We start from the raw sequence: 23,994 nt of genomic DNA on the forward strand, positions 1-23,994 counted from the left end.
TTGACACACACCGGTGCCGGTTCGAGAGTCGGGCGTATCAGTACAGGGTCCTCCCTTTCGGCCTGTCCTTGTCCCCTCGCGTCTTCATAAAGGACACAGAGGCAGCCCTTGCCCCGTTAAGGGAAGTGGGCATTCGCATCCTCAACTATCTCGATGATTGGCTAATCCTAACTCACTCTCGGGATGTGTTGTGTGCACACAGGAACCTGGTGCTCTCGCACCTCAGCCGACTAGGTCTTCGGGTCAACTGGAGAAAGAGCAAGCTCCTCCCGGTTCAGGGCATCTCTTTTCTCGGCTTGGAGTTGGACTCAGTCTCGATGACGGCGCGCCTCACGAACGAGTGTGCACAGTCGGTGCTGACCTGTTTGAAGGCGTTCAGACAGAAGACAGTGGTTCCACTGAAACTGTTTCAGAGGCTCCTAGGGCATATGGCATCTTCAGTGGTGGCCACTCTGCTCGGGTTGATGCATATGAGACCGCTTCAGCACTGGCTCCAGACTCGAGTCCCGAGGTGGGCATGGCACCACGGGACACATCGCGTGGCCATCACGCTGGTCTGTCACCACCTCTTCAACCCTTGGACCGACCTCACATTTCTACGGGCAGGCGTTCCCCTAGAGCAGGTCTCCAGGCGCATCGTGGTTACGACAGACGCCTCCAAAACAGGCTGGGGATATCCGCTGTATGCAATGGGCACGCAGCCGCCGGCTCCTTGACGGGCCTGAGGCTCCTGGGCCTTGACCAGTGGTGCCTCTCTAACAGACATTTGCAGAGCAGCAGGCTGGGCAACACCCAACACCTTTGCAAGGTTCTACAATCTCTGGGTGGAACCGGTTTCATCCCGAGTAGTGGCAGGCACAAGCAGGTAAGTCCGGGACAGCTGGCCAGGTGTATCGCTCGCGCATAGCGCCTTTCACCTCTCTTGAGCTGAAGACGTGCGCTGTTGACTCCCAGTAGTGTTCACAAACTGTGTTCCCTGGATGACTTCCTCCAAGCCCTGTGGCAGACAAATTTGCAGAGAAACTCGCTGCCCTGTACTGGGGTAGGTGCTCCGCATGTGTTGGTTCCCCATAGGTAACCCGTACACAACGTATATCTACCGCTAATTCATTTCCCTGTTGGTAAACTGCGTCTTCCTTAGGCAGAGGCCCCACTGGCCCAGTCACCATGTTTGTAGAAACTCCTCCCCCGTAGGGTAGGACCTACCATGTGACATCTCCACATGACATACTCCCGACAAAGCTCGGCAAGACCATGTGATGTATTTCCACTCAAAATACCCCTCCTCTCTCTGGGCGGGGTGTGGTCTCCATGGTGTCTTCCCTTTGGGAGTGACACCCCCCGACGTAGACCTGGTGGCCCCTGTCGGTTAACAAATTTCACTCTTTTTTTGGGGAGAGAAAAAAAAGAGAGGATAAGAAGCCATGACTGGGCTAGCCTGTCTCTATCTTTTGGGCAGTCGACTTGTCCCCGAAGGGCCGTTGGACACTCATAACAGCGTTGGGGGAGATTACGTGTCAGCCTGGTGTGCTGGCTACGAGGCACACAGTGGTCTGCCCATCACACACCGCCAGTTCACGTAACACAGGTCAGCCAGTTGTGGCATTTCATATAGGGACCCCTAGTGTCACTACATCGACACAACGTCGAGTAAGTGACATATAGGGAACGTCCTGGTTACTTGCGTAACCTCCGTTCCCTAATGGAGGGTACGAGACGTTGTGTCCCTCCTGCCACAACGCTGGACTACCCGCTGAAATGGCCGGGACCTTGTCTCGGCTCTTCAGCACAAAACCTGAATGAGTGGTTGCATACCAGCTCCTTTTATACCCGTATGTTCGGGGGAGTGGTATGCAAATACTTGTCACAAGAAGTGTGAGCTCCGAGAACCACGTCTGGGAGGGCCAGTAGGGTGCTACCAGGATGACCTGCTCCTCGTCCTCCTTGACCTTGCACAGAGTCTGTGCAAGTAGGCTCACTTGGGGAAACGCATATTTGCGTAGGCCAGGAGGCCAGCTGTGTGCCAGCACATCTATGCTGAGGGGTGCCTCGGTCAGGGCGTACCAGAGCGGGCAGTGGGAGGATTCTTGGTGGAGAGTCTCAAGGTAGAGGTGAACAGGTCTACCTGTGCCTGTCCGAATCGACTCCAAATCAGCTGGACTACCTGAGGGTGGAGTCTCCACTCTCCCCTGAGGGTAACCTGCCGTGACAGCGCATCCGTTGTAGAGTTGAGGTCGCACGGGATGTGATTGGCTTGCAGTGACTTGAAGTGCTGCTGACTCCAGAGGAGGAGACGGTGGGCGGGTTGTGACATACAACGAGAGCGCAGACCGCCTTGGCGGTTGACAAATGCTACCGTTGCCGTGTTGTCTGTCCGAACTAACACGTGCTTGCCCTGTATCAACGGTCGCTCGGAGAGCGAGGTCGGTCACCGAGCGCAGTTCCTGCATCAATCCTGGGGCGGAACTACCCTCGTGCAGTTCCTTTAGTGCCTTGGCGGACTTGCAGGAGAGCCATGATGTGCAGGGTGGAGGCGGCTCCATAGGCCTTGGCTGTCAGAGACGACGTAAGCCTACAGGCCTTGGACGGGGGCTTTGGGCATCCGCACCAGGTGGCGGCGCTCTGCGGGCATAGGTGCACCGCGAGCGCCTTTTTCCACCGGGGGATTGCCGAATAGCCTTTGGCCGCCATTGAGGGTAGTGAGGGCGGGGGAAGCTGAAAAGATCGTGACCGGGCAGTAAAAAGTGCCTCCCACGACCTTGTCAGCTCTTCATGCACTTCCGGGAAGAAAGGAATGGGGCGTGGCTTTGAGTGGTGCCGCGAGCCCAGGAACCAATCATCGAGCCGCGAAGGTTCATGGAGGAGCGGAGGGTTCCACTCTAGCCCGATGCTCACGGCTGCCCGGGAAAGCATGTCATCATCTCCGCGTCAGCCTGCTCGAGAGCTCATCACTTTCGCTTGCTCCGAATAAGAGGTTGAACTCGCCGTGAGACGAGCCGGCGGACTCACCCGGAAGCCCGATCGGGGCAGACGAGCGTGCTGGGGAATGGGAGGTCCCCAAATCGCCCCCAGTGCTAGCCGTGCTGGCCTCATACCCGTGGGTAAAAGGACCGAGGCAGGGAGCCTCTGGGGTGGCTTGCTTTCTTACGAAGGCAAGCCGCGACTGCATCGTTGCCATGGACATGTCCTCGCAATGAGTACATGACCATCCACGAACGCTGTCTCCGCATGAGCAGTGCCCAGACACGAAAGACAGTGATCGTGACCGTCAGAAGGCGAGAGATAACGAGCGCAACCAGGAATAACAACAAAGGAAAGGCATCTTTAAAAAGACGCATCTTTAAAAAGACGTTCTGTGTGTGCCGCTCTTTTAGAGAAATATACTCTTTTAGAGAAATATACTCTTTTAGAGAAATATACTCTTATTTCTGCCGAAGCGCCCAGGGGCATTCTCTGCAGTGCACCAGTGCAGAGGAGGGAGAAGCCGCTGAAATGCGCCGTCAGATCCAGCAGAGGTGAATGAACAGTCGTGAGAATTCAGCTCAGTGAGCATAACCGTTCAGCTCCGAAGAGAAAATCTGAATGAGTGGTTGCATACCAGCTCCTTTTATACCCGTATGTCTGGGAGAGTGGCATGCAAATACCACTCGCCAATTTTCATTGGCCTTTTATCAAAGACCAGAGGTGTTTCGGGCTCCCAAGAGTGACCCCTCGTGTCACTACATCGACACAACGTCGAGTGAGTGACAGATAGGGAATGCAATTTACTAAACTTTTCACACAACTATCATGACTCTGCTATCTATAAAAGGGGTAAAATATGAAAATTCAGAGTAAACATACAATGAGGAGGAAGAAGAAGAGGTAGAGTGGGTAAAGAAAGTGAAAACCTGAGTAAGAAGTGATGAGAAAAGGGGAAAGTTTTCTCAACTTTTTCAGGTGTGTGCATAGAAAGACTTCAGGAAAGACCAAATGGAGATGGTGTAATGATGGTGAACAGAAAGAGGACATCAGGGTGGAAGATTAGACTAAAGAAGGCTCAAATGATCTGCGAGTCCCTCTAATTGATCGTGTTATGAATTATGATCTCTCTAAGACACAGAGTGTTCGGCCTAATGTGAGCAGATCTACAGTGACTTCAATCTCAACAAAAATGAAGAAGAGGGAGGAATGGCATTGGAAGAGGAAGAGCAGGGACAACTAGCAATTTAGAGAAATGTTTTATGATAAATGTGTTATTTCAATAGTAGAGTTGTGTGTCTATAGCTGAAAATGTTATGAATTCAAAAGAGAACACATCTATAGTTTTGAAGTATTTCGTTTTTATAAATGCATTATCAGAAAAGAATATAGTGCTTCATTTTGCCATGAAATTGAATTGTTCTGAAAAATTGAGTGTCTGTTTCATCTGCTAAATGAATTGTTTTGAGAGCATTATGATTATAGTTTGGAGAAATGTATAAAATCGATTGAGAAAAACTGTAATTCCCTTCTTTGTCTCCCTTCAGTGGGCACAAGTCAGATTAGACAGCCCTCATTGACTGTGCTGAAAAAAGGCCTTAGGAGTACAAATATTCCATTGAAAGCCATAATGGTGTAATTTACAGCATACTGTATGGATGTGCTGTTGGTGAAAAGCAGAGCACCTTATTTCTTTTGGGTAAACCTGCTAACACTGTAAGCTGTTTGCAAATACCATGTTCCTGTTCCCCTGGGATTTAATTAGTATTGGAATCGATTACTTTCTTACTTTCTATGTAATTCAGTGAAGGCCTCTGTGGTCAGTGAGTAAAATGGCTGCAGACCATGAAATGGAATGGTTGTGTTTTAAGATTTTGGTTCAGGTGAAACAGTGTTTCCATATATCAAAGATTAGATCAAACATTGATCAAGTAACAACAAGTTTTCCGATTCTCTTTAAGGACTTTAACTTTTTTTATTTGCCGTGAGAGCTCAGAAATGTTTAGCATTTTAATGTGGGTATGCCATATTGACAGGATATTGGTCTTGGCGGACTAGATATGCTGCACAGCAAGTACGGAGACTTGCTACTGCTAGAACATACACAGACACACTGAGTTAAGCATGTGGACATGCTGCTGCTGCACAATTAGAAAAACACAATACATGCTGCACCAAGCATTTATGACATGCTGCTGGACAATTAGACATAAATACAATTCCTCCGGTAGCCGAGATGGTGAGTCCTAGTTGAGACCAAGACCAGTAAAGGATGAGTCTAAGACGAAAGTTTTTTTTATTTTTATAAATGTATTAAATATATAGTTTAAAGATCTGAATATATCAAATAAACCTAATTAAGCTTATGTTGGTTAAACAATATTACCAGTTGAGATAAAAAATTAAATTAATGACACGTCCTAGTTTAAGTGAACAAATTGGCATAACAATTCAACGTATCAGTGTCTTATAGACATATTGCAGATGAGCAAACAACATAAAATAGACATCTTCCAGATGTAAACACACACATCAAATAGATGTCTGGGTGTTGTACGTGTGCTACCAGGTAATAGAGTATAACACAGGTGTCTCGAGACACATTTGTAACATGTTTTGATGTTCTTTTTAACTTGGGGGTGGGGGGGAGAGAGAGAAAGTTTTTTAAAAATGGTGGACACCAAAAACACAGCGATATGTAATGTAACGTCAAAGACATCTGTTTAAAAAACAGCATGGGTGAATGCAACAGCATGTTTAGCATGAGCCCCTTATTATCAAGACAAAGCACCAATGGAAGTTTTTCAATGTTACCTATCAAAAAAGCAGTCTTTTGTTGACTGTTGGTAAATATCCACTTTATCCAACGATTGTTTTTTTTTTTTTTTCATTTTCTAAAATATCCCGATGCTGTTTCAATGAGTGAGAAGCTGCTTAAACTTATTCAGTAAGATAGCAGTCAGAACGAATTGGACTTGATTCAGACCTAACATGTTTGGCCAATTCGTGAAAAGAACTGACTCAATAGAATGATTTATTTGTGAACTGGGCATCACTAGTTCTGATACTTTGCAGCAGATTGAAATGTAGTACAAATGTCAAGATATCTGATATTGGGGGCCTGGGTAGCTCATTGAGTAAAGACGCTGACTACCACCCCTAGACTTGTGAGCTCAAATCCAGGGTGTGCTGAGTGACTCCAGCCAGGTCTCCTAAGCAACCAAATTGGCCCAGTTGTTAGGGAGGGTAGAGTCACATGGGGGTAACCTCCTTGTTGTCACTATAATGTAGTTCGCTCTCAGTGGGGCAAGTGGTGAGTTGTGTGTGGAGAAAATAAATAATAAAATAAAAAAAAGATCTTTGATATTGTCATCCAAAAATGTTTGTCAGATAAGTCGAAGCTTTCACTGTATATTTTTTTTGAAAAAGGACTCGACTGGACTCTGGGTTAAGTCCGAGTCCACACTTGTTCGAGTTTGAGTCAAGACCAAGTCAAATTGCTCACGAGTCCATGACAAGACTAAGACTACGAAAATATGCGACGAGTCCAGTCTCGAGTACTACAACACTGTGCCTTCACATGCTATCACGAATTATCGTAAATACGAGTTTCCCATTTGGAAGTTGCACTTGAACGCCGTAACTACAATTGGGAAACTCTGTGATAATTTTGATACCTGAGTTTCCGAGATGGGAGGAGTTGTAAACTTTCAACATTGTGGAAGAGAGTGTGGTTTCTGAATTACAGATTTTATTCATTTTTCTTAATATACTAATTGTTAGCGCTTGCCGATTCGTTCATATATATTTAAGTATATCAGCAACACTTTGATGCATTTTCACACAGTGAAAATAGCTTGTAATTCCATTAAAATCCATAAAAAAATTCCATTACCATCGGCAAGCTAATTTAGTAATATGTATTATGGTGTGACTGGTGTCAAAATAAAAGTTCCTCAAAAATATGTATGAATAAACTTGGAGTAGTCCATGTTTCCTGTTCTTTCTGACAACAAAACACTTGAATGCAACGTACTTGTAATTACCACTTCGGAAGTGGGAACTAGGATAATTCCGATAACACATGGAGGCAGCATAAGAGTGTGGAAAACTCTACTCTGCATGTATTAAATGGCCCAGCTGTAGTCCGTGAATTATTATAGACAACATATTGCAGCAGAGCAGAGGAAGAGTAATGTTGTGATAGCCACTGTCCCCTAACGTAGCTGCTATGTGAAGAGTTTGCATTCATTTGCATTGTAGTTGTTAATAAGCCTACAGTACGTCCTTCTTCGTAACACACACAAACACTCAAATTTATTTCCTCTAATGAGCTAAATGTTGATTATTCACACTGTGGGATGGTGAATGTAATTGGCACAGTTACTAATATGACGGTTCTAAATTATTATTATTGCCTTAAAGGGATAGTTAACCCAAAAATGAAAAATCTGTCATCATTTACTCACTTTTATGTTGTTCCAAACCCATATGCATTCTTTGTTCTGTGGAACACAAAATGAGATTGACACAGAATGTCACCATGAAAGTGCATGGTGACTGAAGCTAACATTCTGCCTAGCATCTCCTTTTGTGTTCCACAGAAGATAGAGTGTTATACAGGTTTGGAACAACATGATGGTGAGTAACTCATGACAGAATTTTGGGGTGAACTATCCCTTTAGGCCTATTGAACAATTTCAAATTATTACTTTCTGTGCTGCTTTTAAAATTGATCGCAAATAGATTGCACTAGAACTAATGGCATTCTGGATAACAAATGAGTCAGTCAGTTCTAAATATATTTCCAAATTAAGAAAATGGATGGCAGATTCTTTCCTTTCTTTTCAAAGCAAATAATTAGCTGCACTGCACCACCTTCAGTCATTAAAAAAGGAATCGTGACATCACTTGTCATGACATGTCAAGTCAATCACAACCTGAAATAAAAAGTAAAGCTTTGACATGTATATTTGAAGGTGACAATTCAAAGCAAAACAATTCCACCCTCTCTGTGAAATCAGATCATTAGAAAACAGGAAGGACACAATTCCACTTTCTGTTTCACTGATGTCTCTGCCCTCCATTGAAATTCACAACACACACAGTCTTACAAGAGAACGACATCCCCAGTCAGCTCAGCTCCTTCGAGACAGGGATTAGTGTGATAAAAAACAGGAGGGTGGCCATTATCAGCCCCAAGCACTTCGAGAGGGGTTCTCCCACCATTGTTCATTCATTACAAAGAGACTTTCTGTGCAAGAGGAATTTAAAATGGGAGTTTTATTCTGTAGAAATCATTAAAATGCTGTTTTAACTTGATGATTGATCTTGTTCCTGATTAGATGTAGAAATGCTGAAAAAATGACAGATGTTCTCTAATTAAGCTTAGTCATCTTCACTAACTAAAGCAGATCTGACCTTACACCCAAGACAGGGAGAAATTGAAAGTGAAATAGAGGTAAAGTGTGAATGAGAATAGATGCCAGCCATCTCCCCTCCCCTTCTGTCTCTCCCTCTCTCTTTTTCCTCTCCTGCTCTACCCTGTTATGGGTTGTCTTGTGTCTTGTTAGCAAACACCCAACTGTGAGTTTCATCTCATTAAGCACTGACAGAAACAGAGCTGTGTGTGTTTTGACAGAATATTTGACTTTTTTTTTTGCCGTTTTGTGTTCTGACTACAAAACTTTAAGTTTGCCTGTAATTTCTCCAAGTCAAAGCTGTTATTTGTCAAAGATCTGTGTCAACCCCCGCTTCGCACTTGCAGTCTCCTCCGGAGCCTTTATACGATACATCAGCAGAGAATGACAAATCCTTTTGTGTTTTTCATGTTAATACTTAATTTGGACATAATACGAGAGACAATCGCAGTTCTTTTGACCTACTTCTTCAGGCATGCTTCCTCTGCTGTAACTGCACTCACTGGATTCTTTGAACTTCATAGTAATGCCTATGGTGTGCAGAGATTTTTATTGGAAGTATTTCATATGCATATAGGCCAAAACACATTCTGTAAAGGTGTGATCAAACAAATAAGCATTTGACAAAAGGCAAAACTGACCAATCCTATTGTTTACAAACATCGCAGCGCATGCGCAGAAAGTGGTGGCAGAAAGCCAGCAAACTGTTATGTTAGATTCGACAGATTCAACACAATATAGAATAAAATTAGCCTTCAGGTTCAAAGCAAGCTATGTTTGGGTACACTATTGCTAGTAACACAGCTAGTTATAATCATCGATTAAACGAAAGTACGAAACAAAGTAAATCATAAATACAGAAATATTCTTAGCTGTACTATTATTATAATGATATGAGTTATAACATACCTGTAATAAAATGTTCACTGCAGATGTTGAGTTGGAAATGATTTCTTCAGTCCTGTCAGCTCTGTTGAAGAAATTCGTTAAAAACGAAGCCTTAGATTTTTATCGTCAGTCGCGCAGCACGACATTTCATTAAGCTTAACCAGACAATTTAAAGGTAACAGCTAACTTTCTGAGGACTGATACACTATTACCTAACTACAGTTTTGTTTTACTATTCGCGCCGTTGCAACACCAGTCTTTTTGCCAACATTTCCAACTGTAGGCAGTGACGTTACCAAAGTATTGGTCTATTATGCATTTAATTTTGCAGATACCTGTACTTGTTTTTTTTTTCTGCCTACAGTGGCAAGTTTATAAATACTATCAGCAAATTATTGCACATGTGTAGGGCTTTTAGGATTATTAGCAAGTATTCTGTTTGTTCATTTTACATTTTACAGTATGTGCTTCATGTGGTAAAATCTAAATTAACTGGTTTATTTAAGGTAGAAATAGCTCCGTAAGGTAACAATTGTAGGTTAACACTTTTTTCAGTATTATGACCCCTCTGCCTTCATCTACATACTAAATGGTTGCAACCTGTTCATTGCAAATTCAGAAATCCAGGAACCCAAAGGTACCTTTTTGTACAGTGCAACATATAAGCTTTGTTTTCCTACTTCAGACTGCTTTGGACATCATGAAATTATGATGCATTGTCTACATAAACATCTTAGGTTTTGATCTGAACTTTCACCTGTTATAAGGAAAATGAATCAATCCAACTGATTATTACATTTAAAATATAAATGAATAAATGTAAAAAATCCCTACAGTACATTTGTGTTCCACACATAACAACAGATCCAGAATAGTTTTGTCGTTTTGCTCAAGACAAAGAGGCAGAGGGAGGAGATATCATGTGGTGTCTAGCCCCTCTGTTGCTATGACACATGGTGCTAGAGTCTGTCTTTAAAGTTAGAGATCAATAGAAGAGTGAGAGGTTCTCGACCCAAGAGGGGGGCAGCAAATAGAAGCTCTCAAATGCAAGCTCACAGCTGGTAAAGTGTTTTGTCAAAAGAGTTCTGTCAGGGGGCAGCCTTTTCCAATTCACATGATACAGTTAGTTCCAGTCCTCTCATCTAATTGAGTTCTGATATTTAATATACAGCAATAGTTGATCCTGCTTTTGCTTTCTTTGGAAGAATTTTTGGTTGTAAAGAAAAATTACAAAGTCACTCTATATTAACTTAATAAAGAGTATTTTATTAAGTAGAACATTGTACAATAGACAAAATGTGTTCATTCCTCTAGGTGACGAAATTAGATTCTTCCTGTTGGCAGTGGGAATGTGGTTTAAAATGTTGACCCTTAGGTTGTGGCTCAGTGCTGAACATGGAACACTGTAAAAAGTATTAACATGGAATCGTTACCTTAAGGTTTTATTTCTGCTTGATCTAACACAACAATTAGCTTTATTGGCGTAACCTAATGTATTAAGGTTGATCCAGTCATATAAAATCATATTTTTGACTTGAACTTGAATGTTACCACATAAAGCGTATTTTTAGTTCACAAATTATTATTATTATTATTATTATTATTATTATTATTATTATTATTTTCTGAGCATATGTGAAACTTACTACTGGTTCACAACAATAACAATCCCTTCTCAATCTTTACAAAAGCATTGCCTGATGCCCTTTGTTGACCATCTCTGATTTGACCTGTCCATGGACTCTGTTATTCCAATTTTAATGTTTTTTTGCTGTCCAGTTTTTCTTCTGTTAATTTTATGAGAAGAATGTGATTTTGGAACTGAGGTTTATGGAGAATGTTGACGTTTTGAGCTGTGGAAGGCATATATGAAAATGAAGTGATCTTAAGGGCACATTTCATGATGCAATATAATAGTGAGATGTTTTTTAGTAAAAAAGAAAAACAAGTGTAGATATGCATTTCCTGTGTAACTCAATTGATATGTATTTCTTTTGACTCTTGATTTACCTATAAAAAGTACTGCGGCGTTACCATTGCACAATAGTATAAAATGGTAATACAGATGGCACTTTGATATACAACATGGCACTGAATGATTACCATATTCATATACCATGTTATTTACATGGTTCTCCAAGGTACTTCAGATTATAACAAGGTACATTTGTTGTCCAAAAAATGTTTATAATCACGGTACCATGTCCAAAAATCATGGTACTTTTTTGTCAATGCTGAAAATCTTATTTAAATGTTTTATAGCCAAATACTAGTTTAGACTTTTAAAAAAAGAAACAGAAGAAACAATCTAACATCCAAACAGAAGGTACATAATTCAATGCAATCAAGTGCTGTATAAGCTGCATCTTTCTCTCTTCCTTTTCTTCTGTGTTGGTTTGCTCTCCTCTAGCTGTATCCTTCATGAGACACAGTGCATCAGCATTCGGATTTGCTGTAAGTAGACTTCATTACATTTACATTAATGAAAATTCAGACAAAGATGTCAGGAACTGTGTATGTTGCTGTGTATTTATTTGACCAGTTTAATGACGATGTTCAATGATCATGCTATTATGTGTAAAAATGATTTAAATGGCGTTATTGTTAAAAATTCCATAATACCTAAATGATGGCTACGAGGACATTTGATTTTTATGCACAAATTTAGAACCATGTTTTGAGATGTAGTTAGAAGATAAAACAAAGTATAATAAATCTTCCTGGTGGTTTGCTTAAAAGTATACTCAATGTAAAATGTTTATTCATGTCACTGAACTTACACTGACACCTAGGGGAGCGGATGCAGCATCATTCAAACACAATAGATTTCACTTACCAATGCCATTGTAGAAATTCACAGTCAGCCATGAATAATTCAATTCATGAGTTAAAGTGTCCAATAATAAGGCACTTACAGAGATTAAGCAAGAATTATTGGGCTAGTCATGTGATCTAACATGGCAGCCCCCATAAAGAGACCCTTTGCATGTAGAATAAAACAGCTTTTATAAGGTTACTGATATGACTGGAGTTGTCATCTCATGTGAGTGCTCATTATTTTATACACATTTTAAAATTACAATTAATTTCTTTAGGGGTAACACTTTTTTAATAAGGAAAAAATACTGAGTGCACCTTTTAGACTAATATTTGAATGTGTTCATTAGACTAATGTATCATTGGACTATAGGAATATCATTGGATGACTTGATGTTAAAAAATAATGTTGTATGTTACTAATGAATGAATCACTTTTTTTGTTTTTCAGTTTGATGCGATTTTAGATGTTCTTTCCTCCATTATAGTGCTGTGGCGCTATAGCAACGCTGCAGCAGTTCACTCTGCCCATAGAGAATACATGTGAGTAAACAAAAGACAAGTTGTCGGTGATATGTAGGACACTGCATGGCTGCCTCAAATTGCAAAAAAAAAAAAAAAAGGAAAAAAAGAAGGAAAAAAATATTTTTAAATGGCTGTTAATCATATTATGAATGATGAAAAATGCGTCCTCGGCAACCAATTTTTTTACAAAGCCTAAAAGCAACATTTAATTGTTCTTAGTAACATTATAAATGAGTTTACAATGAATTATTAAATAATTAATAATTACAGAATGAATGCACCACAAATAGCTCCATGAATCCCATTAGACTGATGTTAAAGATATTTATTTATAGAAGGTCTATACATGTTTTCATTTGTTTTTGTCTGTGCAAAATTGCTGGTGGAAATTAGTCTAAAACTACTAGACTTGAAATTGTAATTGAACATCTTGAAATCAAAGTCCTATCACCCTTATTCTACCAGACATTCAATAAAACATTTTAAAGACTGAACATAGTTGTTTAATTTATCAAGTCTATTGAGTGATCACATATCCATTGTTTCTGGTTTTCACTTTGACTGTCTCAATTCGAGTGGCATCTCATTCGCAGCATCGATGTGTCAGAGAGGAATGTTTATTGAGCAACACAGGTCTCTTGTAGGTGCACCCCCCAATGTTCAAACCAAATCTACGACATTGTCAGTGTTCCCCAGATCCACCTTTAGAGAACTGTGAATGTTCTTGCTTTGACTGTGAACCAACTCCAGCAACACAAAAATACCAAAGCTTGATCAAATGAAGGTCTACTGGTAATCAGAGGCTGTCTGTTTTTTTGTTTTTTTAAAGCAAATAGAATAGGTTGAATATGCTTCCCATAAAAATATTCTGCTTTTAGACATAAATCTAAAAAATTTTAGTGAGGTTTATGCTTAAAACAAGATATTAACAATCTGTCAATGGGGTAAGAAAAATGGAAAATATATTTTAAGAATACATTATATTTTCTGAAATCAGCTAATATCTTACACAATTTTGCTTCTCGCGTAAATTTGTCTTGTTTAATAGATGTGTAGATATTTCTTTTTATTAGAAAACAATACAAAAATACTGACTTGACTGTCATCATAAATTACAGTTAAACTCATACATTTAATTGAATGTATACTCTTCCTGCTTTTCTCCATCCTCAGAGCCTGTGTGATCCTGGGAGTGATTTTTATCTTGTCCTCTATGTGTATTTTGGGAAAGGCCATCCATGATCTGGCCACCGAACTTCTTCCTGAAGTGGTAAGTTCATGGTAAACATAGCATTGTTTGCAATATTTAAGTTACTTTTCCTACTTTTCCTATAGTGTAGCAGGTGAATAAGAGAAACTGATACAGACGGCTATATTACAGTCACTGTATTTCAAGGCGCAGTTCAGATGTGGATGTTCTAGTCTGCACTAATAGCAATGCGTTTATTCATTTTCCGTTAATTAATCAAAAACTGGCTCCATTCCAAAGAAATCTTAGGTAATTCATTCGGATGTTGTGTTTAAGGATTTTGTGATATAATCTGTTTTACGATGCTGATAAATCTCTGAGCACTCACAAATATTTTTAATATAACCCATCACTACTGTGGAATTATTGTACAAATGTAATAATGTATCGACCCCTAACAATCAGTAGCTAGTTGATATCCAGGTCCAAATGCTGAATGCCTGCATAACAAAGTACCCTCTCTGTTTATAAATATATATATCTTTTTTCAAGAATATATATTGTCTATTGAAGGCCCAAAGCAATGTACTGTAACTCCTCTCTTTATGACTAGTCAACGAAAGTCTCAATTTAGCTGATTGTTTTTACTCTGTATTTATTTCTCTGGGTGGGAAATGGCAGTTCTTGCTATTTTCATTAGCCTGAAATGCTAATTAGTTTGAGGAAATTGCAGTAATATGAAGGCAGACATAAATGTCAGTTATAGGTCAGTTTGTGGTAAACAATAGGTGCCAATGTCAATCTTAAAGGGATAGTTCACCTAAAAATCTAAATTCTGTCATCATTTACTCACCCTCATGTTGTTCCAAACCTGTATGACTTTATTGCTTCCATGGAACATACAAAGGGAGGTATTAGGTAGAAAGACCTCAGTCCTCAGTCTAGGGACTCAGTCAGGCCTTTTAATTAAATGAAAGGGAATGGTTGCTGAGGCTGTCATTCTGCCTAATATCTCCTTTTGAGCTCCACAAAAGAAAAAAAAGTAATATAGGTTTGTAACAAGATAAGGGTGAGTAAATGATGACAGCATTTTCAGTTTTTGGGCGAACTATCCCTTTTTGATCAATGAAAATATGAAATTGTATCCAACTCCTTTTTGAAAAAAGGTTCTTTCTTTTTTTCTTCATATTTTCATTCAGACCACCTTGTTTTTCCCCACAAGGGCTAATGAAACTGCAATACATGATTTGGAAATGGGCTTCCACCCTCAATACCCTGTCTTTTTCTCAATCAGTTCTTTTCTTGCATTCATTACTCTTTAAATTTCATCACCTGGCCTCTCCATGTCAGTACCTTTGAAATTGCCACTATACTGAATCTCCAAGGTTTCCTTATTAAAAAGCTGTGTGATAATTTACCTGAATTGTCAGACTTAACTAGCCAGTCTACAGCTTAAGAGATGAAAGTCTCAACTATTGATTCTGAATTTAGCTCTTAGCGGTTACTCAGAGACGAAGGTTGCTGAATAGACATCTGATTAGAAATGGTTCTGGATATTGTGTGGGTGGAAAGCAGACACTCTTAGTTTGGAGTGAAAAGAAAGAAACCAGAGAGACAAATCAGCGGTAGTTCATCTCTGATGCACCTGAAAATGTGGGTCATTATGCATTTGTATTATCTTTAATAGCTTTTTTATTTATTTATTTATTTTAAGATTTTTGTTTTCCTTTTCATTGATGCAGAATGGAGACTTATTTGTATTTCTAGTTTTTACCTTTAAAGGGGTACTTTTATCACTCTTTTACATGCACTGGTCTGCAAGGTTTCTGGCTTTAATGTCACCATTTATGATTCAGCCATATCAGTCACTCTCTCTTGAAATACATTTTGAAATCAATCACTGCAACATTTCTGCTATTATATTAAAATCAAGTTTTACTTTTCTTCTTGTTACTGTCTGTCTCTCTGTCAGGATGATTTCCTATTTAGTGTTTCCATTGTCAGTGGCTTCACATGTGTCATTCTTGCTGTTGCCAAGTTCATGTTGGGCAGGGTTTTGACCAGCAGAGCCCTAATCACTGACGGTATGGTGCACACACACACACACACACACACACACACACACACACACACACACACACACACACACCGCATGTACACATAAAACAGCAGGGGCTCCATTTTCATTAGTGCACAAACAGAGCGCTATGTGCTACGACCGTGCACAACATCTAATTCAATTTTCATGAGAGCACTAATTCTAAGTGAAATTTTTGTGCCAGCGCAAATGGCCGTGGGTGGGAGTGTTTGCGCTATCTGTGGGTGAATGCGCGCAAACTGTGTGTGTATTGTGTAAATGAAGTGGCACAAAGCACGATTTTCTATTTTCCTGAGAAATAGGTAATTGTGCTAAGATGTTTCAAAAGCAGGTCTTCACTCAGCGCAAAGTCCAAATTCAGTTCCTGCATTTGCAGTTTGGAGATTCCACCAGCGGGTGGTAAAAGTTCATGTCCAAACTTGGAAAATATAGTGAAACATCAAATTATGTCCATGACGATCACTGTTAAAGCCGTTTTATGAAACAAACATTTATGAAATTTGTGTTAAACTATATTTAGGTCATAGTTTATATTTCAACTATAAATATTATGTTTATACTTACAATTTTATTTATAATCTAATTTATATTGGTATTTTTCCACCTGTTATCATAGAGTGATTTTTAAGTCACTGCAAAAGGGGCCAGTGGAAGAAATTGTAGAGAGTAAAATGTTTGGATTTGGGATGATTTTATTTGGCCACATGATATTTGTTTCATTTGAAATGTAATTTTAATTTAGAAATATTTGTGGTTTAATTTTCTTTGTTTCAATAATTTAAGTTTTCAAAATCAAAATCGACTGGTAGGAGTGAAGTGCGTTCTGACACAGTTACTGTTAATAGGCTACTAGCCATGATTTGTATGTCAGTAGATGAAAATGATTAATAATACTTACATTACAGAGTAATGCACAAAAGATCGTAAGTCCATATTTCTATTCTTCTAATTTATTGCATACAGTCCATTTACACTACCAACTTCTTATGAATGTGATGTCTTTGTTAATATCGCTGGTCCTTGACAGGGAATGGACTATTTTATGGGACGTAGATGGTGCTGCAGAAGAACCTCAGAATTAAATTGCACTTGACCCAACCCATTAGCAATCTGCGTGCACCAAACCCACTTGCGCCTAGACTTAGTGCATGCTTGCAAAAAAATACCAAAACTTCATGGCCATACCCATTGACTTTGCATGTGTAACTTATGGCATAACACTGCGCTAAGCGCTAGCGCTTTTATAATAGGGAACCCTGGTGTCTTAAGTGTTGTCACAAGTCTTGCAATTGTATTAGCCTTTTATAAACCTAAAAAAAATATATTTCCCTTGAGACATAATAGGAAGGTATTTTGTGCTAAAATTGAACATTTAAATCATTTAGTAAAGTCAGATAATAGAAAATTAAGAAAAATAATGATCAAACTGTGGAATGGAAGAGAGAAAGCCTATGGTACTCATTCCTGAGAAGGTGTCAGAAAGATAATATTCTTAAATAAACTTCACAGAGTTCATTATCAACCAATTAACTCTATAATGTAGGCTGTATCTTAGATTTAGCCAACTGATTTTGTCCAATTCTTAAAGGGATAAAAACACCTCTGAAGAAATGGCAGCAAAACATAACAATTTCTCTATGGCCCTGTTTACACCTGGTATTAATGTAACATCCATCTCAGGTGAACCAATCACATGTGGTAAGCTGAGACAGATTGCCGTTTACACCTGGTATGTACATGCATCTCAAATGTATCTCCTCTGTCTGCTTGGGATGGGATTTCGTCTACGGGAGTGGCCAAACATGAAACGTGTCGAAAAAGTATTATTTTGAGAATAAAAATGGCTTTGTCTTACACTTGTATATCTTATGCAATAAGAAATGTCCAAGTTTTGGTGGTTAATTTCGGGTTATACTCCCTGGTAAATTTAGAATCTGGTTTGATTTCTAATCCCCACATAGAGCTTTATGAATGAACAGAAAATTTAATTATGTGGCTTTTATTCTTTCAAATACTATTTCTTTGTTTTTCTCTCTCCCATAAGGCTTTAATTCTATGGTTGGGGGCATCATGGGCTTTTCCATCCTCATTAGCGCTGAGGTGTTTAGACATCATCCTACTGTTTGGTACCTGGATGGAACTATTGGGGTCTTGATTGGACTCATCATTCTTGCTTATGGGATTAAGTATGTGTATTCAGTGTAATCATCTTTTTACTTAGAGAGCATACCAATAGTTTTCTATTTTCTCCAAAACCTCAAGGCAGAAAAGTTTGTTTCCTTATCTTTGAAGGTAAAATGTAATTTCTGCACCACTAGCATCACCAAATTGCAAAATAATGACTGTTTTCAAACAGGTTTCCCACTCTTCCATCGTCTATTGGACGTCAAACAGATAGTCCCACCCCTAACTCACGTCATTGATTAAGCTAATGTTGCTATGTTGGGTTGATCAGGATGCTTAAACAAACAGAGCAATGTTTTGATATAGCCACAGTGTGTACACACTTTGCAGGGAAAACACCATACATATGGCTTTCAGCTTAGGACAGGAACAAGAATTTTAACATTTGAAAAAAAATACATGCATCGCCTTTAAGAGCATTGGCCATTCTGTCTGCATTCCGTCTCTTGGAAATTCCCATTTTTCCTTTCTCTTACAGGCTGTTGATTGACATGGTACCACGAGTAAGACAAACTCGACACTATGAGCGCTTTGAGTAATCCTAGTTTAAAGGCAACGGTATGGATCCATCCATGCTGTGACACCCATACCTATCACTTCCTGCCCTGACTCTCTCTCAACAAACACCATTCCCAAACACATCTCGGAATAAAGTCTGCTGGCAGCCAATTTAGCATCATGAACTTGTAGATTCATCATCACTAATCCCACCAGCTCCTGCTGTCCTCCAAGTCTTTCACTCTGCACACCTTCATCTTAGGAGAAATTGGGAAGAAAGAAGAAGAACACAGAGCTGGAAGGAGGATCAGCGTCCAGGCACTTGGTTTTTTATAAACCATGAGATCACCATGCAAAGTCCTCCTGGATGGAGGCACTGATTTATATAAGAGATCAACATTCATAGTGTCATTAAGCTTTTGTCGCATCCCTGAAATTTTTTTCTGTAACATTTCGTTCACTATTTCGTGCTTACATCATCGAGTAAAAAAACATTAATTTACACAAATTATTTTTGTCTTTGTGTTATGACAAATCCTGGCAATGTGTATCTGATTCCACATGCCTCTTATATTGCACTTTGCTCATGTTTGAAGGTCAAGCTGGCATCTCTCTCTGTTAACACCTTACATTACATCATATATTAACATCTGTCAACACCCAAAATGATTGCATTATATATACACTCTATGTGAGGTATGTTTATATTTTACTGTATAATATTGTATATAACCTCTCAGAGCTAGAAATCTGCAGCATTTACAGTGTAGGTAATACTCACTGCAGTGAAGAAAGCACACAGAAATTCCCAAACATGTACTGGCAAGACAGGTACGCACACTTATTAAAGATTTCTCAATACAATAATTCAGGGGCAGCAAAATTGCCTGTAAATTGTTTCAATATTTACAGGAAATGTCCACAGGTACCTGTGATAGGGAAAGCAAAAAATTATTCTCAGACAGTAAGCCCTTATGAGCTGATATTAGTGGAAATGACTGATCAGCACAAACCACCTTTAAATAAGACATGCACAAATATTTTGAAAGGTTATTAGCTGCTTGAATAGCATTACACGTGGCTCCTTTTGGACTTCTGACCAAAACCAATTAAACGATTACAGAATTTGAGAAATATTTCTGAATTTGAGATTTGACAGCACAGTTTGTCTTATTATTCAGACAGTTAATACTGTGAGCTATGCTAGGCAATGATTCACTATAACCAGTGCTTGGCATACACTGCTCATGTCAATTGCCACTTTAGTAGATTTTCTTTTTATGCCAACTTCTGGAAAGATAGAATAAGATTAGAACAGCTTGAAGTATAATCTGATGTAGAAATGATTGATTTAGGCTCAAGCAGACATTTATTATGTATTATGGTGGATTTGAGGTGGGCAGTTTATTTTTACAATGGAGAACAAAAACTGGAAAAACTAAGTTTCAGTATGTTACATTATTTAACCATTTAACAGGCACAACTTAACAATACAAATGTAAAATATAATGAAATTTTGACCTTTTATTTGTTTCTCGGCAGAGATTAAAGCAAAACCCAAATGTTTACACAAGCATTTGTGAACTTCAGTATTGTAAAAGCAAATTTTTTTGAATTAACAGCAATCAGCTTATTTTAAAATCTGAATTTTAAATCAAATATTTTGTTACAACATACAGTCAGTCACTGACCAATCTTTTCTAACATGCAAAGCAATTTTTTTATACAGTTAAACAAATTATTTGACATTCTCATTTGTTTGTTAGAAGTAGGTGAGGATTGGTGAGAAATATTTATGTACTGTATTACAAGCACAGTATCAGACACAGGGTTCCATATTTTGTATCGTTTATTTTGTAAGTTATAATTTTTTTTTTTTTTTTTCTGTCTCATATACATTTGGGACATAAATGTAACTGAATGTAAATGACTGTGATCAGTTCACTGTTCACGCCTACTACACACTGATGTATCTCACTAATTTTAGCAGACAATCATGATGCAACCAATAACTGCAGCACAGACTTCCAAAGCCTTTTGTGTACTGCTAATTGTGATCTCATCTGAAGAGGGAAACTTTGAAGCAGAATACTACATATTTGTGTTCTTTTTTTATTATCATGGCAAAGTTGTTAGTTTAAATGTATTTATTCTTGTTTTTGTTATTCAAGTGATGCCATATGCATTTTTGTGCTGTAATGCTATTGCAGTATGTTCATATATCATATATGTGTTTTAATAACTTGAATATCTTTAAATTCATTGTTCTTCAGTGTTCCATAATCCTATATAAAAACTGTAATGACTAGACTGTATATGTGTAGACTGCCAGTGGTAACTGATATTTTAATGTGCTGAATAAATCCTGTATTATGTTTACATTCTGTAATATTTAGTATTGAGTACATACAATATTCAGAATAATAGGCAGGTTTATTCTATTGGTCATTTTGCATTATTTTGAGTGTGTACATCTTGTTTTCATCAAGCATATTGTGCTAGTTTGTAAATCTCTAAGCATGTGTTGGGCCCTAATAATAATGTACCACTATCTGACATGTAGGAGAAAGGTGCTGTCTGGTCTTAGACTTTAGTGGCTATAGTTGCTTGTCCATCACAATAAAGATCATCGGGGTCACACAATGGGTTAAATTGCTTTAGTTGCTTTTGTTTAGGTTGTTATGGTTGTACAAATCACAAATTTGTCTATATCCCAAAGAAAAACCGTTAACCTAGTGAAAGTTAGACCCTGTTTTAGTTGGCTCAGACCTAAAGATTGAGTACACGTCTCTGTTCTAATGCTATAGTGTAGTCTTAGCATTTAAGCAATACTCACTGCTCAGTTAATACGCTTTGCATGAAAAAACAAACAAACTCAAAAACCACGAAATGATGCACAAACACACACTGACACCGAAGCACACGGATACTCAAGCAATTGCAGACACAACATATTTCTATTGTAAAATCATGTCTGGCACATAGATCAGAGGTTCTGAATGTACATTTATTTCAATAGTAATACTGATTATATATATATATATATATATATATATATATATATATATATATATATATATATATATATATATATATATATGTGATCTATATTTCTGTAGAACATGTGAAAGATTGATAGCTTGGCCTAAAGGTTGTACAAAAAATAAAACCTCTTTAGAAAACACTACTCGAATGTGTCTAATCCTCCTTATTTGTGCCTGTATACTACTGTGTAATGACAAGACCAAATATAAACGAACTAAATCAAACAAATATGACATAAAAGGTTCACGCAATAATTTCCATAGAATATCATACACAATGTAGGCCTACTGTATATTAAATATATATATATATATATATATATACACACACACACACACACACACACAAATAAATATGAACATCAGAAAACCAGAGAGTCAAATAAAATAAAAAAATACATATGGTTTACAGAATGTATGGGAAGCCTCCATGAACATACTGTTGGACATGCAAGGTAATGAAGCAAAGTCATTACTAAGATCTTCAGTAAACATAGTGTGTGAAAAATCCACAACTGTTATATGGTCACATGGCAGTGCTTTAGTGAACTAGGGAGAGATATTTTTCAAGAAACTCTTGAAATCCTTATTTCTCTCTCTGACTGCACCTGGTGTTCTGCACTTTTCATTTATGGTCACTAGATGGCGGTATGTTAACATGCAGTTAAATAAATTGTCACTATAACGGCACAGTTTATAGTCTGTTTCAGACAATACAACAGTATCCGTTTACCAACCAAAGCGTAACCTAAAAGATTCCCAAATAACACTTTGTTCTAAAGTTGTGGAACGAAAACTTTTACATGACCGTAGTTTTGAGTAGCTGAAGTTCTGTATAAAATTGGTTATCGCACAACTTCATTCATTATATTAGGCAATATTGTTTATCGCACTTTGATGTTTAGCAAGCACAAACACAGCCAGTAGGAGGCATACAAATAAAGATAACAAATTTGTGTCTCGCACGTGTCTGCTTGTGTAGGGAGGTAAGAATAAACGAGAGTTGAATTACTCCGTGTTCTTTATTCACAGTAACATCACAACCCAGTCTCCACCGGTGCGGTCCAATGACGTCAAACGGAGCATAGCCATATGTGGCATTACACTCTGTAACATCTCCCTTTCTTTAAACTAAAACTGCAAACCAACTATGTACAAGACACGTTAACTTAAATCCACCTTCTGAGATCAGGGCTAGACAGTCTTAACCTTAATCAACTTTTGCTATGAAGTATTACCAACAGACATCCCATGTGACTTATGAACAACTAAGCCTTTAACATCTTGACAATAGCTCACAAGTCAATTCTTTGTGGTGGCCAAGATTGATGGCCACAGTGGGTAGTAATTGGGGTTCCCCGCTGTACTGTTTCGTTAGGCATTGAAAGTCTTCGTGCCCAATCCATCTCTGGCTTACAGTCTGTGTTTCCTACTGAAGCATTGTCTCTGAGTGCTGTTTCACCGTTGCTTTCCTCTGCTGGGCACTCACTGCACTCCTGCATTCCCGTTTCCTGATGATGAGGCTGTGAGTGCTGCTCGGCCACCCTTAAGTCCACACAGTTGTGTCTGTATAGCATGCCTTCCATATCCACTTCATATGACCGTGGATTCACCTTTCCTAGGCACTGCCCTCTCCGTCACTGACCCGTGATGTGCTCGCCGACAATTAATTCTGGTAAGTCTTTTGCTCTCGCGTTGTACTGGAATTTTGCAGTGCATCGTTTCCATCGAAGTTTCTCCATGACTCCCTCGACCACTCTGAGGAAAAGCAACCCGCTGGCCACGGGAAGCCCTGTTTTGAGTCTGAGTGACATGAGCCGTTGCGCGGGACTGCTATCTAATCCCTGTGTGGGCATGTTTCGCCAGTGGAGAATCGCCGTCCACGGATCTGTGCCATCAAGTCTGGCCCTTTTACAGATTGATTTCACGATCTTAACGGCTGATTCGGTCTTTCCATTGGATTTGGGGTGGTGAGGTGACGATGTGACGTGAGTAAACCCCCACTGCACCACACATTTTTTGAACTGCTCACAAGCAAATTGCGGCCTGTTTTCAGATATTACCTGCTCAGGTTGTCCGTAGCGTGCAAACGTGACTTTAAAGTGCGTGATTACTGTGTCTGCTGTCAGATCTGGCAACTGATCAATTTCCCAGTAATCTGAGTAATGATCGACTATGATAAGAAAGTCTCTGCCACCGTATGCATACAAGTCCATACTAACAATTTGCCAGGGATGCATTGGGATATCATGTGATATCATAGATTCTCTTTGCTGTTTATGTGCATACTCGTTACATCCAGAGCAGTTAGACACAAAATCCTTTATCTCACCTCTCATGTTTGGCCAGAACAGAGTCTCTCTCTCCTGC

At 39.0% G+C, this 23,994-nt stretch overlaps 1 protein-coding gene across 1 annotated transcript in view; it reads left to right on the forward strand.

The window, feature by feature from the left end:
* LOC127446913 (transmembrane protein 163-like) overlaps window positions 1-20,959 on the forward strand; it is a 40,097-nt gene extending 19,138 nt beyond the window's left edge. Inside the window, exons 3-8 of the mRNA XM_051708236.1 lie at window positions 11,680-11,723; window positions 12,538-12,629; window positions 13,785-13,881; window positions 15,773-15,884; window positions 17,943-18,084; window positions 18,561-20,959. Coding sequence (XP_051564196.1) covers window positions 11,680-11,723; window positions 12,538-12,629; window positions 13,785-13,881; window positions 15,773-15,884; window positions 17,943-18,084; window positions 18,561-18,621 — 548 coding nt within the window. The 3' untranslated portion in view covers window positions 18,622-20,959. The remainder of the gene's footprint in view (window positions 1-11,679; window positions 11,724-12,537; window positions 12,630-13,784; window positions 13,882-15,772; window positions 15,885-17,942; window positions 18,085-18,560) is intronic.
* Window positions 20,960-23,994: the final 3,035 nt, after the last annotated feature.

The sequence above is a fragment of the Myxocyprinus asiaticus genome, chromosome 10 (genome assembly GCF_019703515.2).
Source record: "Myxocyprinus asiaticus isolate MX2 ecotype Aquarium Trade chromosome 10, UBuf_Myxa_2, whole genome shotgun sequence".
Lineage (NCBI taxonomy): Eukaryota > Metazoa > Chordata > Actinopteri > Cypriniformes > Catostomidae > Myxocyprinus > Myxocyprinus asiaticus.